The 15,911-nt window shown below is 39.4% G+C and overlaps 2 protein-coding genes across 2 annotated transcripts; both read right to left on the reverse strand.

Annotated features, from left to right (window-relative positions):
• Positions 1-4,741: 4,741 nt before the first annotated feature.
• LOC142368491 (uncharacterized) lies at positions 4,742-8,333 on the reverse strand. The gene is made up of 11 exons (XM_075450667.1): positions 8,144-8,333; positions 7,950-8,052; positions 7,755-7,864; positions 7,578-7,648; positions 7,367-7,492; positions 7,076-7,171; positions 6,861-6,992; positions 6,649-6,777; positions 6,488-6,525; positions 6,119-6,156; positions 4,742-6,003 (listed from the first exon to the last, which is right to left on the reverse strand). Exons 1-11 carry the CDS (start codon positions 8,223-8,225, stop codon positions 4,901-4,903), a joined length of 2,028 nt encoding a protein of 675 aa, XP_075306782.1. The 5' UTR covers positions 8,226-8,333; the 3' UTR covers positions 4,742-4,900.
• A 2,332-nt stretch (positions 8,334-10,665) lies between these two features.
• On the reverse strand, positions 10,666-14,182 carry LOC142368881 (E3 ubiquitin-protein ligase RNF19A-like). The gene is made up of 4 exons (XM_075451083.1): positions 14,035-14,182; positions 13,676-13,776; positions 12,839-12,994; positions 10,666-11,491 (listed from the first exon to the last, which is right to left on the reverse strand). Exons 1-4 carry the CDS (start codon positions 14,120-14,122, stop codon positions 11,036-11,038), a joined length of 801 nt encoding a protein of 266 aa, XP_075307198.1. The 5' UTR covers positions 14,123-14,182; the 3' UTR covers positions 10,666-11,035.
• Between the last annotated feature and the right edge of the window lie 1,729 nt (positions 14,183-15,911).

The raw sequence follows: 15,911 nt of genomic DNA on the forward strand, positions 1-15,911 counted from the left end.
CATGATAGGAGGCTTATTCTTCTGCTATGATGAGTGACAACAAGAGCAAACCAAAGCAAGTTGCATTTAAGACTTTATTTAAAATTTCAACTTGTTACATGTTAGAATCAAGATTAAAATCTTACAAATGAAGCAAAGAGAAAATGACAAAAGAATGATTTAATCACGACGACATGCTCAACAAAAACATCTGACAAAAAGATCTCCATGTTGTAACTACAAGATCCAGTTTCTACCAAAGCAGACACACATATGCTTTTATCTAACAGGAAAAATACATAAGAGTGTTTTTATTCTGCATGTCAAGATGAGCAGTAGTTAAAGGATTCACTTTAATTAATTTCGGACTATCCTGCAGGTGAACTGAATACAGATTTAATTAATTTAGCTGCCTTCATGGTATCTGATCCTCGGTGTGTCTGTTTTTCGTTGCAGATAATGTCGATGTGACGGTTGAACTATACTTTAAAGGAGAACTGCTGGATGAAGACCTCACTCTGTCTGATTATGAAATCAGACACAGGTCCAGAGTTGAAACGTGTCTAAAGATACGTGAACGGATTAGATTTGGTGCAGGACAGAAAAAATGGAGAAGTATGGAGGAGCTGGCTGATTTTAAGGACATTTGTAGCGTCCAGTAAAACTGTTGCTGATGAGCAGCCTCCAGGCTTTAATGGCAGAATGTCCCAGCATGCAGCAGAGAGCTTCACTTTAATCTGACCTTTTTCTAGCTGCGCGACAGAGAAGACTCGGACATGTGCTACCCTGATAACTGCTGGAAAGCAACTCGCTGCCTGTGCATCAAAGACTTTTTTAGTGCATCCTCCAACACGGACACGTTCAAGATGCCAACCGACACGAGGAAGCGACCATCTCACCGATCACAAAGTCGACTCAAACTGCTCAGTTGGCAGGTTTAGTTAAGATAAAACACTCCTCTGGCCTTAATGTTTGACTAGAACATGGAAGTCCTGGAACACCACCAGACTCGGAGAGGCTCTATTATTAGGTTCGGGTTCTGTTTACACTGAAATGTCAATTTTGAGACCTATCCCGTTTAGCCGATGGACCGGATTACGTTAGTGTGAACATAATGACTCGGTACTGCATGTGCATAAATGTCCCCACAGAGAGAATTTGCCTGATTGTAGCTTCTCCTCTTCTTCAGTTGTTGATAGGATGCCCATATTCATTCATGAACAGATGTGTATCAGCATATCCAGTCTGTGTTTAAATATAAAATCAAGCAACTTTAAGTAAAAGATGAAATGCGAAGGTCTGCCTTTTACCAAACTCTTAATGCTCCTTTTTTCTGTGCATTCTCTGTCAGATTTTATTAACAGAGCTCCTAAAAAATGCTGATTGATACTATATTGTGTGAAGGAGGAGTTTAACTTCACAGCTCAGTCTGACTTTTGTTTAGTACCTAAAGGTTTTTATGCTGAATATTAACTGTGCCTTAGTGTTGCCTTTTTATCACTATCAGTGCTATCGTAGTGCTATGTATCATCTTTTCTTTAATACGATAGATTCGAGACATAATGATTGTACACAAAAAAGCGCTTAATTGAAACACAGCAGAGGGGATTGAGGAAATATTTCGATTTATCGATGATAGTCACAGATAAATAGATAGATGAAGGGAAATAATAAATGCAGGATAGCTATGCTGCATATTATGTTTTGTCATAGCAAAGAGGAAAATTAAGAAAGAAAGGAAAGTATAAAAGCTTTGTATTATTATTAGAGATGCACAGATATAACTGCCTTATATCAGTAATCAGCCAACTGCATAAATGATAACATACACTGAGGGCAGTGAAACAGACAGCTACACGCTCAGCTAATGTCCAACAGGTGTCAGTCTAATTCCAAAGCAGGCTCTTTATTTCTAACGATAACATTTAGGTGAATTGGTGTCTCTAAATTATATACGAGTACTTTGATCACATCTGGATATTTGTCCCTTTTTTCCCTGTTACTTGTTCTGACCAACAGGTAAAGATTTTGACAGAAAAGGCCTTAATTACACCACCTGTGTAATTAAAAGTGAGATTTATCATCTGTTTGCAGGAACTGAACAGCAATTGATCAAAATAAATGAAAATTCTACATCTTATCGTTTAGTTCTTTGTGTTTTTTTTAAACTCCTTATTCCTTATTTCCTGATTTTGTCTTAAAAAAATTGATTTATATCATGGGAAGATATTGCTGTGCATGGCTTTTTGTGTGAGTTCTTTCCAGGTGCTCCTGTATTAGGGTAACTGATGACTTATATAGGCTCTGGGTGTGTTTCATAGAGACGGCGTTAAACCACATCCTGTGTTTATTCTAACAGCAAGCCTTCTTAGTAGAAGAGTCCAGGTGCTGGAATGACCTTCCTTTCACCAGCTGAAAACATTTAGTGCATCAATGATTGTTCAGCATAGATAATCTCTGATTCCGTTTAGCTTTTCTCCACAGAGGGACACAAAAGAAAAGTAGAAGAAGAGCACGTTAGTGTTGTTTGTCTTGCACTTGTTTGGCGTTAAAATCTGACATCTATGATGTGTACTGCAATGTGCTGAGAGAGGGAACAACTGTGGTGGCACCACACCTCTCTGCCTTTCAACTGAAATAGTGTTTTCTTTACTGGATGTGCCTGAGACTGTACAGATACTGCGGTTTAGTGTCGTTAACGATCCATCAGAAGTGACTCATTTTGAAACTCACAAGATTATTTTATGAATAATTATGATTACAATTAATTTAATTCCAATTGGCTTGAATTGGACTTTATTCTTCTTATATTTATTCTAAGTGCCTTGAGATGACATTTGTTGTATTTGGCGCTATATAAATAAAAATGAATTGAATTGAATTGAATCCAACTTGTTTGAGGGCCGAGACTCAGAAATAATTTTTGCTGGTTGAGGCGGTGGATTATGGACTCTGATTCCGATCAGAGAATCAAGGCACTCGGACAGAGAGATCTGATGTGTCTGCTTTAATGAATGTCGTTGGACTATTTCCTCAAGAACGCACACAAAGTATGAGAAACACCCAGAAAGTCCGTGCAGCTGTGTGTGTGCTGTGTCCTGACCCGTTCAGCCGCGTTTTTGCCTTCCACCAGTAGGGGGCGTTTCATCCACTGGCTTTCGCACACAACTGAAATTTAGTGTTTTCTGCCAACAGTCCATCAGAAGTGACTTATTTCGAAATAGAAACCAACATCCAACTGAAATGTAAAGCTGGTGATTTCTTGTAAATGTGTAAAACTGAAAATGAAGCTTTGACTATAAGACCTTGTGAGATATTAGTCAGTGCTGCAGGCTGACAAACAAAGTTTTGTTGGTAAAGCTGTTTTTTAATGGTGTCTTAGATAAGAGGGAGGGGACTCTTTGTCTCAGAATCCGTGACGTATAGGCATAAAGAAAGGCTTTATCTTTTTTATTCTATATCACAAGAAATCAAATGACAAACCAGAGGGATGTGGGTCGAAGCCACAGCTTCTCCTACCCCTGATCCAAATACAAACACTACATCCGGGGCTTCTTTGACCTCTGTTTTAAATACAGAATCACCACAAAAGAAGAAAAAGAAAAGGACAAATTCATGTCAAATCCAGCTGCAGGTGAACTCTTTGTACCTAGTGCATCTTCACATTAAGCATTCATCAGAAAACAGAATAATTGTGCGATTTCTGTGCATTTTTTGGACAGGTTCAGTGTCCTGAATATTTCAATTTAATGATAAATGAAAAAGTTTGACTCCTCCAACGGATTCACAACATTTCATTAGTCCTGACATTAGGTTTCATCAAACATAAGAGTTCCTCTTAATTTTTAGTATTTGTTAATCCTCATTTAATCCGCTTGTGGATATTAACGGCCTTTGAAAAGCTTTGTACATCATTTGAATTTCCGTGTATTTCACTGAATAAATGATGGATTTGTTTACTCCCGACAGGGTTGTTTGTTATGATTCGCATGTAATTTAAGTGTAACCTGTTTTATTGATGATTCTGTACAAAATGTCCGCCCCTTTATGAAAAAAACTATTCTTTTGTGCTGCTGTTTGTTCATTTTTCTCTTTGCAAAGCCACTTTGAAGTTGTTGCTTCTGATATTTGGCCCTACAAATAAGACCGTTTCACAGCACGAGTCATTGGCCTTCATGATATTCTTCTGCTATGATGAGTGACAACAAGAGCAAACCAAAGCAAGTTGCATTTAAGACTTTATTTAAAATTTCAACTTGTTACATGTTAGAATCAAGATTAAAATCTTACAAATGAAGCAAAGAGAAAATGACAAAAGAATGTTTTAATCACGACGACATGCTCAACAAAAACATCTGACAAGACCATGTGAACTGTAAGGTTTAAGAAGTTCAGCGCACTTAAATGTACATAAAAGTAGACAAAATTAAATTTTTTAAATTAATATCTTAATTCAAAAATATCTTCATTCAAATCAGCCCAGTTTTCTCTTTTCCTCAACATTGTCAAACTAATCTAAATCAAGCTATAAATCGCCACATTAATGTAAAACAACCCTCGATCTCATCAAACAATCCCACATTTGGAACTCTTCACATGAAGCTGGAAGAAGCCCGTTTTCCGTTAAACCGAGGGAACCAATTAAAGAAAAACAAGGTCAAAACAAACAATCACACCGCGTGAATCAAAGGAATAACGTGGAAAAATGACCACCTTAAGACAGCTCAGGGTAATTGTGATGAGTTTTAAGTAAAATGTCTCAACATGCAGAGAATCCAGACCAAACGTAGACGTATATTAATTTAATGTCTTGTGGACGGTGCTCAGTGAATATAAATGTATTTTTCTGGTTTGCTGAGGTTATGTACAGTCTTCAAAACACCTGTTTTTTATTATATATTTGTTAAGCGTGTTTTTAGTCTCAATCCTCAGATTTCTTGCTTTTTTTTTTGTTCAATTTTTTATTTTTCTCTTTTTTGGACATTTCCTGGCCAGAACCACTCGTTTTATCTCTCTTCTTGCTTTTTCCGAATAGGTTCAATTTTTTCTTTTTCTGTTCTTTGGGCATTTCCAGGACAGAACCACTCGTTTCATCTCTTTTCTTGCTTTTTCTGATTGAGAAACATGCCCACCAACTTGGACCTTTTTTCTTTTTCCCTTTTTTGGACATTTCCTGGTCAGAACCTCTCGTTTCATCTCTACCTGCTCCGTGTGTCTGTCCTCTGGTTTCCTCTGATCCTTCCTGTGCCTCCACAGTGATTTGATTTTGTTCATCACCCCCTTTCTTTCCCTGCTCTTTGGCTCGTTCCTTCCCAGTGACATTCTTTCGTGTCTTGGGTGCAGCACCGGTTTTCTCCTCTGGCCTCTCAACATGTTCCCTGACCTGTACACCCTCGCCTGAACGCTGCCTCGTCGCAGGTGTTTTTCCCATTTGTGGAGGCTTTTTCGCGCCTTCATCCACATTCTGGGCTCCCTGCTGCTCATGCCCTGTACTCATTCTGTTACTGGTTTCCTCTTCACGTACTGAGTTATTCTTTTGGGTTTTCTGTTCACCAAAACTAACACTTGAGTTGTCCTTTGCATGCTTTGCATCATCGTGTTTTTTCAGCTGTTCATGGTTTCTTCGTGCTACACTGTCATCATTATCTGTCTTTCCCTCAACCTTTTTCTTCTTGGGTGAAGTCACCTCAGTTCTCTTTTCTGCCCGGTCATCAGTTTCTGCTTTTCTTCTCATTCTTTCCTCGTCATCCCGCCTCTTTCCCCCCTCATCTTTCTCTTGCTGTTTGGCATGAGCACTAAGGTTTCCTTCCTCGTTGCTCGGTCTGTTCTGTTTGGTATGAACTCTGAGTTCGGAATCTGGACTATGTGTAGATCTGCGTTTGGTCCCCCTTTCTGCGTTTATTTCTACAGTTTCTTCATCACTGTCTCTCTCATTAACATCTCGACACTGCACGTAATTCTCATTGGTGTCCGGTGGGAGACCTCCGTTGTTGGACACTTCTCCGTTCTCTGGGCTGCCGGTTTCTGCACCATCAAATAGAGAGAAGTTATTAAATAACATCGAGCCGAATACCAAAAAGTCACATGCATTCATTCACACTACTCGTCAGCAAGCCTGAAAAAGAAGTTTGGTTCTTACGTTTCTTTCTGTAAAACAGAAGATAGGCGCTCTGGGATCTGGTGGAGGTAGAAAAGGAAGTAAAGTTTCTTTAATATGCAGAAAAACACACGGGAGAAGAGAAGGCAAGGCAAGGCATCTTTATTTATATAGCACATTTCATACCACAGGCAACTTTACATAAAGACAAGGCATTTAAAAGAAAAGCATAAAGCAGCATAAAAACAAGCAATTTAAAGAGAAAAAATAGAATAAAAATTAAAACACAGTTAAAAGCAATCAAAGAAGAGGGGAAAATAAAAAGAAAAACTCAACCATAATCACACCGAAAGAGAAATGTTTTTAACCTGGATTTAAAAGTGCTTAAGAGAAGAAAAGACAACCACTTACGTCTCACTGGTGGCTTTCTGGAAGGGCTGTCTGTGAAGCTGTGACCATCAGAATAACCACACGTTACATCATGAATATTTCCACGCATTTAAACGCATAAACATTCTGTTTTAGGAAAAAAAGTCGACAACAATTGTGTCAAACAGCTTGATCGTTCTCACCAATGTGACACTGGAATCATTGAAGCAGTACCAGCTGCTTTGGTCCTGGGGCTTGATTGTTGCTGTGTAATGTCCACCTTTCAGGCTCCCAAAGTGTTCCACGTATGCATACAGCTCATACATCTGATTCTGAGCACCAAAGAAACATTAAACACTGGCTAAAGCTAAAGAAATGAGTTACGAACAAACATTAAAATACACCGAAAACATACCTCAGGTATCCAGATGGTGGGGGGAATATCCACGACGCGGCTGTTTTTGACATACGACATCTGAACGTAGCTGAACTCAAACCTCTTCAGCAGCAACATCAGGACCTCTGGGTGATCCTTTATGACACAACTCTGCAGGACACACGGGAATCTCAACACACGCTCTTTAACTGTACAACGAGTCCCAGATCAGAGACAGTTTTCTCTTCACTCACAGCAGTGGCGTCGCTTTTGACGCAACACTCGTCGCAGTACATCTGGTTGTCTCCTGTGAAGTCCGAAAGACGGAAAAACTCCTCAATGCCGTCCTCCTGAAAAGGCACCTGTTGTCACTTGTGCTGACCATCCACCCCCCCATCCCGTGGCTTCCCACATCACAAACAGCAGGTGGAAACCAACACAGCTTCTGACTTTCAACAAGCTGGATTTCAGATTTCCGGCCAGAGTTTAGCCTCCCGACCTGCGTGATAAGATACTTTGAGGTTTGCAGGTTGTCGGATACTTACCACGCTGTAGTCTTTATTGCAGGACTTCACCAAGGCGAGAGGAAGATTCCAAAATGGCAACTCTTCTTCGGTTTGTGCATCACAGTTAGAGCAAACAGTGCTGTGTGCCAACTGTCCTTTAAAGATCTGTAAGCACAAATAAAAGAGATACCTGTAAACAAGCGTTTTGTTCTTTTGTTTTTTTTTTAAATCCAGCTTTTCTGATCTCTACCTTTGCTGCTTCATCACTGGTCAGTGTTAAAATCTTCTCAAAGTGCTCAGCAGCGTCGCGCTGTTCGTTCACTGTGGAAGCAGGGGCAAGCACGTTTAACTGAATAAAGATTAATACCACACGGATGTTGGTTAGACTCATCTGGAGAGCTTGGTTTGTTGGTTTATTATACTGTACCTCTGAAGATCCCCAGCTTCTTTGTGACCTGAACAGTTTCTCCTGTTCTGCTCTTTAAGTCTTTAAACAAGGATGCAAGTTGAATATCAATATGATCCCCGCAGGCGTTCCTAACAACGGCAAAGAGAGAAATATTCTAAATGAAATCCAATATTGGATGAGCTTTATGGAGTATGAGCATGAGAAATAATTTACTTTTTCACAGCTTCTCTGAAGTCTTCGGTCATAAACAGCACCTGCAGCACGCTGTTTAAGTAACATGTTGCTCCTTGGTTGTGTAAGCCATGGTACTTATGGTCTGTGGGGGTGTTTGTCAGAGAATACTGATGATTTATTCCTGGAAATGTTATATTTACGTTACTACAGACAGGTCAGAAAGGGTGCCTTACCTTCTCTGTAGAAGCCCGACCACCGTGAGCCATAATTCCAGTCATGATCCATGGGCTGGTCCTGCTCTTCTTTATAACTCATAATCAGAGATAATTTAAGAAATAAAAATTTAAAAAAAGCAAACGCTGACAAAACACGAGCGATTCTACTTCTAAGAGTCAGACTTGAAGTGAAGAGCCTCGTCACCCCTGTACGATGATAAATGAACAATCCGCTTTCTGTTTCATTTACTGTCAAGGCAACGATGCTTTCAATGGGTGTCTGAAGTATCAGATTTTCCAATTAGAAGATCACAAACAAAGGCAGGCACTCGAGAAATAAAGTCACATACTATACGAATAGACAATTAGATCAAATTATATGATCAAAGTACATAGACTTGAGTGTAAAGACATATTTAAATTGCCTCCATGTGTCCTACTGATCCTAAAATGATTCCCCGGAACATTTATTGGAAGAAATTTCCAGGAAAATAGGAAAAAACATCAAATGCAGAAACGATACTTGTGGTTAGAAACGGTACGTTGTTTATTTACATGACAGTTTTACTTTTTAAATGTAAGCTCGTGACCATAATTGTTTGTTTTAGTGTTAAAATTGGAGTAAAGATTTCATCCCATTTTGCCAAAATTTGGTGTTTTGCATGCTTTTAAACACATGGGCCACATTCAACATGTATCAGCACATATATTTCACTGTAGTAAGTAGTTAAAACTCCACAATTTATGTGACAGTGCTGCTTGTATTCTTGCTTCACTTCTGTTACTCTCTGCTCCTCAGTGGTGAACTTGTCAGTCTAAAGGGAGTGGCCTAAATTATGTATCATTGATCTTTAGACCCTTTATCCAGTGGAATGACAATTTAAAGCACAGATATTTCAGGGTTTGGCATATAAGCAGTTTTATCTTTGGATTCTAAAACTATTTTGAATTACCCCTTTATCGATTCACCAGGGGGGAAAAAGCACATTCATTTTGATGTTTATATCTAGTGAATAGCTCTAATTATCACAAGTGAGGCCACAGAAAGGGGTTTAAAAGACTGTAAATAAGGATGGTGATGGCGTACAAAAAATACAAGACTTTTTTGTGAATGCCCCAAGGACAAAGAGAAAGATAGATTCAGTGGTTTTACTACGACTCAACTGTTACGTTCTGGCAACATAAAATGGAAACTGAGCACAAGAAGTTAATTAAGTATTTGTTGTTGTTGTTAAAAACCCCAACCTGCGTCACCTCTCACCACACACAACTCTCACAGGTACATATCCTGTAAATATTTACATCAGTGTTTACTTATTGTTGGACTTCTAGCTAAAACTCTACTTATATTTACACTATTTGCTATATATTTCTCTTTTATATGCTTAGTTAGTTGTATTATTATCTTTATAGTGTAAATGGGTGCAGCTGTAACAAAATAATTTTACCCTGGGGATCAATAAAGTATTCTGATGAACAAACAGCAAGAGTTTGAGACATGAAAAGATATTTAAAAAGTAAACGAACTATAAATCTGCATAAAAAAACCTCCAAATTCCCTTTTAGAATTTTCATTTCTATTGTAAATAAACAGGTTATGGATATTTTAAGCATATAGACAGAAAAACAAGCTGCATAACTCAGTTGGGATTTATGTTCTGTGTAAATACAAAACTCCACCAGGCAGATGTTGCATGTGCATCTGTCTTTAAATGTTTAAAGGCGTGTTTTATGAGAAAATGAACAGTTATGGCATTCATCTAGCCATAATGTCGCAGACTATTCACCTTCAATGAGTGTTTTTCAGATGAGGAAGGCAATAAAAAGAAGGAGGGGCTGGGTAAGGAAGGGTGTTTCCAGCTCGCAGTTTCTGCTGAAATAGAAACTTTGGGAAGTTAAAGTTAAGTATCTGAATGAGTTTTTTATAGATTGGTTGGAATACAGCCTGATAATTTAATATTTCATGTTGTTGTGTTGTCTATATCTTACTTGATTTGACATTTAATCTGTTGCTGTGTTTAGCTTTTTGTTTATAGAAATGCTGTATAAAGATTACAAGAACTATCTGAGAAAACAGCATATCACCAGGTCAGTAAATGGAAAGTCCCGGGTTACAGAAGGTTTAACTTATAATACATAACAGGCTTTATGTGGACAAGTAGTTAGGAAGTAATTACAGCTCATACCACCATTCCTACTTCATTACTTATGCCAAACTGGCAGAAATAGCACTTTTCCAGCTCTCAAACATGAAGATGGTAATATTTTTCCTACAATGAAATGGGGGTGGAGGGGCAAAGTGATCCAAAATTACTGCTGAAATGACTCGAAATTCCCCAACCAAAACATTATTAAAGATTATAAGGAACAACAATATACAACAGGAACGCCAATTTATTCAATAACCGAGGACAGAAGGAGAGAAATCTACCATCTTAAATAGGACATGTTTCTTTAATCAATAGATGTAACATTTATTAAACTAAAATAACTAAAATATAAAATAACTGCAAGGGATTTGTATGTTTTATAGCTTAGCTTTTATTGGTTTAGAAGAACAGCAAGGTTGTATGTGATTAAAGCACATGAGCAACAAAATGAAGGTTACATATGCTGAATACATATTAAAGAAGCATCACACAACATAAAATCTCTACAGGTAGTGGTAGATAACATGAAAAGGTGAGCAGACATGCTACGTTCCACCTTATGCTTGTGATATATTGTCAGGCTTATAATTCCGCTGCAAAGATTTATTTGGATTTATTCTGACAAAGATCATTAAATTTGACAGATAGAAGTTTCTATGAAGACATCTCATCAGATTTTGAAAAGTGAAACGATCAGTGCTCAAGAAAAGACCGCAAACCGAGTGCAGCCCGCAGCCTGGTGCTCGGCACCTGTGTGGCATCACTTCCTCTGCCACACAGGTATGGTGGTCTGTCGAGGAGCAACACCGCTGGTACACGGTTTGAAATGGGAACTAGTTTTTAAGCAATCAGGAGTGGTTTTCAGGCACACAAAGCAAAACTCCACCTTACATTGAGGACATTTAATGTTTTTACATGCTTTAGAGCTATGCTCCAGCATGTAGCCACAGGTGGGACAGGCCCGGAATGAGGGACACCCAGTGATTCCCGTAATAGACTGAAAGGTGATGTTTGCACAGGTCGTCAGCGTTTTTAGAGCCTCGTTGTAGCAGCCGTCGTTTTCACAGCGATCCGTTCGTGTCCGCGGACCCTTCCATTCCCTCAAACACTGCCAGCAGAATTCATAGGGCTTTTCTTTCCTTACTGTGCAGACTTGGCAGCAGACACACAGTTTGGATTCATCCTTCCTTGTCACCGTGTATTTGCATTCAGGACACTGCGATGAAAAAAGAGGGAAGTGTTCTCACTATTTCATCAGCCTGCAAAGTAATGTTTTCAACAGATTTCCAACTTCAGCTGGTTAAAGGGATAGTTCGCCTCTTTTGACATGAAGCTGTATGACATCCCATATTAGCAATATTATTTATGAACATTTTCTTACCCCCTGCTGCGTCCTGTGAGCCGAGTTCCAGCCTCGCTTTGGTGTTGACGAAAGTAGTCCGGCTAGTTGGCTGGGGTTTAAAAAATAAAGCGTTTTGCTTCTCAAAACAATATGCGTTCAAAAGAGTAATACATTTGCATCACAAAACCGTTCTCGTTTTATGTTAATGTACGTTGCTCGTGCTTTATGGAGAAAACATTCTGACTCTCTATCAGAAAGACTGTAAAGTGGATCTAAGTATAGTCCACTCAGAAAAAGCCATGTTGTTTCTAATGGCGCTTTTCCACTAGCTCGCTTCAGCTCGGCGCGCTATTGCGTGTTTCCACTAGCACGCAGTACCTGCAACCGGCACAATTTTTCGTACCACCTCAGCCCTGGTTCCAAGCGGGCCAAAGCATTACTAAAACGTGACGTCAGCTGACTGCCTTCCACTGATTGGGCGATGAGTGTCGTCACTGGAAGCGTCATAATGCGGATAATAAAAGCTAGCGTTAGCAACCGTTAGCTTACCTCTTTGTCTGGCGGCCAGGAGTCTTCTCTGGCTCTCTTCTCTTGCCTTCTGTGCGACAAAAAGCCACAGGGTGAGCAGCAACACGCGCAGCCGTGTTACGATGACCCCGCCCACGTCGAGGAGGCACGAAGTGTAATGGAAACACAACCAAACCGAGCCGTGGCGAGCTAGTGGAAAAGCGCCATAAGTGGAATGATTGTACAGAAACATATTTGTCACTGTTACTGTTGGTAGTTAGTAAAATGTATGATATAATATTCATCATCGGTGTCGTAGTCAGACATGGTTACGTTAACTTTCCGAGCAGTAAACACCGTAACAGGCGCGGCTGTCGGCAGGCGGCAGCACGCAGTGATACGAAGGGAGAGAAAATAGCGCCAAGCGACTTTGAGGTCTGACTTTTTCCTGGAGAACGATTTTGTGATGCAAATGTATTACTCTTTTGAATGCATATTGTTTTGAAAAGCAAAACGCTTTATTTTTGTGGCCCCAGCCAACTAGCCGGACTACCTTCATCAACACCAAAACGAGGCTGGAACTCGGCTCACAGGACGCAGCAGGGGGTAAGAACATGTTCATAAATGATGTTGCTAATATGGGATGTCATACAGCTTCATGTCAAAAGAGGCGAACTATCCCTTTAAATATCACATTTTCAGTCAGAATCTTACCTGTTTGGAGTCAAAGTAGACCTTGACAGCATTGAGAGCCATGTTTCTTTCAAAGAACTCCCTTTCTTCAGCGGTCAGGAGAGCCATTTTACGAACCTCTACATAAGACCACTCTGCAGTACAACGAAACTGGCCACAGACAAATCTGCTTTCACCCTTCAGGGAAATATTGAAAAGAATTACTCATCAGAATAGATAGAAACAAGACAGTTAATGCCACAAACGTTGCTGTCAACCAACAATGTCAACATCAAGATCTGCATAAAACAACATTTGAGATATGATTCGTTAGAAGTATTCATTTAGTAAAAATGTTCTATTGTGCAGCTGTGCAGAACAAATCAAACCCTTGTCAAGAGATAAGAGAGCTTCATGCCCCAAATTAGAATAATTTATTCACTGATTATTGTATTTTATCTGTTATATTTGGATGTAATAAAGAAAAAGCAAAAACGTTGCTGATAAGAATAACTCTGCTCCCCTGAAGTGTTGCTGAACAGTTGAGACTGGATGCACAGTCCAGCCCACCCTGGAAAACTCTCAAGTTATTCATTCAAAGCTCTGACTTTAAAGGCAGCAGTCAAAGATTAACTCTTTAAGCTGTGTGCTATAACTTTAGGACTCTACATTTTTAAAGCACCAAAGCTAGCATACTTGTAATTTTGAATAAAAATACGCATATTTTCACGATACTAAAGTTCTGAATCCTTAAACAACTGTGAAGCCCAGGAACATGAAACTGATCATTGGACCGCATTTAAGCCTTTGCCCGTGATACGTGGAAACAACTCCAACAAAAACACACTGATTTAAACTCAGGGATGAAAGATAATTTACCTTTTCCAGCTGTGTGCGGCACCAGTTGGTGAGAGAGATTGGAGTCACAGCGTGGCCGCAAGACATCAGAGCTCTGCGAGACGCGAAATCTTCACACAGAACTGAGAAAAACAAATGAAACAGACACATAACGCTCATTTAAATGTAAATGTACTTTATTTATACAGCCCTTTACAGACAATCCTTACGATGTACCAAAGTGCTTTACAGCAGGTAATAAATAAAGAGAAGAATAAGTCAAAACAAATCATTTAAAACAATTTAAAGACGATAAATGCAAATATTTCTCCCCCAAAGCAATGAGGTAATTTAAATTACAAACCCATGCGTTTTTGTAAAAAGAATAAAGAGTTACTTACAGTCTAATTCATCCTCTTTGTCCGTAAACCTCAGGGTGGGGTCGCGGGGGTCGTAACATTTCTCCGAAGTTGACAGTTTTGAGTTCATCTTGAGTTTTTGCTTTATTTCTCCCGTCAAGCAACACGCACTCCAGCTACAGGCAAGCCTCAATCTGAGAAACGCTTTCGATTTCCTTTCCGCTCAGTTTCCACAGCAGGTCACGTGACTCTCCTCAAACTCCTCAAATCTGAACGAACCGGTGAAAGCGGCGCAGAGGCTGCAGAAACAGGTCTGATGTGGACACACACGCTCTGGTGCGCAACATGTGAACATGAGAGTGTTTCAGGAATTGCATCACGTGACAATTACACTCACTTTGAATTGGTTTCATGGAAAACACTGAAAAAAGTTCATCCTTCAAGAAAATTAAGCGAATTAATAAACCCAAGCTTTTTTACAAGCGCCATTTATGATAAAACACTTGCCTTTCTTCTTAAATTACTCATAGAAAGAAACTCTTTTGGGTTGATACTTTGTGTAATATAATGATATGATTAAAAAACACCGCTTGTTGAAGCTGGGAATATAAAATCGCTTACTCATGAGTGGGAGTGGGCTTCTGTCTGCATTTAGTGAGATGGTGAAATGCACCTGACCCACTCAGCAGATACTGAGACACAGGTCACACGTCTTGTCATTTGGCAACATGCTCAGAAAAGTGTATTTTACTGTTATTTTGAGTCAGTTTTTGTATCTGTGAGCTGGCACGCGCAGTATGAGTAATGCTTGAATGAGATGCTTTCAGTTTTAATTTGGATTCGTTTTCTTTGTGGACCACGTGATTTTCTATAAACCGCAAGACAGCCTGAAGAGGACAGTCCTTACGTCCAGCGTTATTAACACAACACAGGTGACATGAGCACATGACTTCAGTATGAGCATATAAACAGGTATTTCTTAATTTAAACAGCTGGAAATGAACTTAATATAAAATATCTGCTGGAACAACCCTTGCTGCCTCTTCTGTGTGTGTGATCATCTCCTTCTCTCTGAGGATGCGTGACCCTGCCTCACGTTGGCTCTTCTTCTTCACTTTGTGATTTCAGACTGTCTTTAGGATGGTGATGAGGTCATGGGGCTTAACTCCGGGTCCAACTGCGTCTAAAAAATACTTCATGTACTCACAAGCCTTATTATTCACTTTATTTTCTTTTCTTTTTCTGGTGTTAATTGTGCTGTTGCCCTTTCGCACTCGCTCTTGGCTACACCCACTAAACAAGCGTCCCTACATTTTATATTTCAGTACTTTTGTGGGCATCTTTTGTTTCTCTGAATCAAAGGGCTAAAACAAAGTCAACTATAAACCAAGCGACTGTAGAACCATATGCAACTTTGTGTTTAAATGAAACCATTGTGCATTTTTCTTGTCAGGATCTGGGTTTTTTGGTTATGTTTTTGTACTTATTTGGTATTTTTATTCAGTGCTCTTTGTGTTTTCTTTATTAGATCACTTTGTTCAATTTTACTTCTGTTTCTCTTGGTATTTAGTTGTTTAATTTATCCTTGTGTAGTCTTGTTTAATTTTCAAGTTAGTGTGCTCTCCTTCGCCCCCTGTGTTCTGCCATCTCTCTCTCTCTGCCCTCTGCTCTCATTCACTCTCACATGCAACCCGTTACCAATCTGCCACCAGTTCCTGCTCCAGTAATCACCTCCCCAGTATATATGTCTGTCTTGTTCCACCACTGCTCGCCGGATCCTCATCCTATACTTCGTCCTAAACTTCTGTATTCCTAATCTGCGTTCCTCGTCTTAATGGTCCTTGGTTTTCCTCGTCGTATTTTCTTCGTTTTTTTTTTGTTCAGTTCATTTTTTCCAGTATTCCAGCTTTGCTGCGCCT

This window comes from Odontesthes bonariensis, chromosome 19 (genome assembly GCF_027942865.1).
Source record: "Odontesthes bonariensis isolate fOdoBon6 chromosome 19, fOdoBon6.hap1, whole genome shotgun sequence".
NCBI lineage: Eukaryota > Metazoa > Chordata > Actinopteri > Atheriniformes > Atherinopsidae > Odontesthes > Odontesthes bonariensis.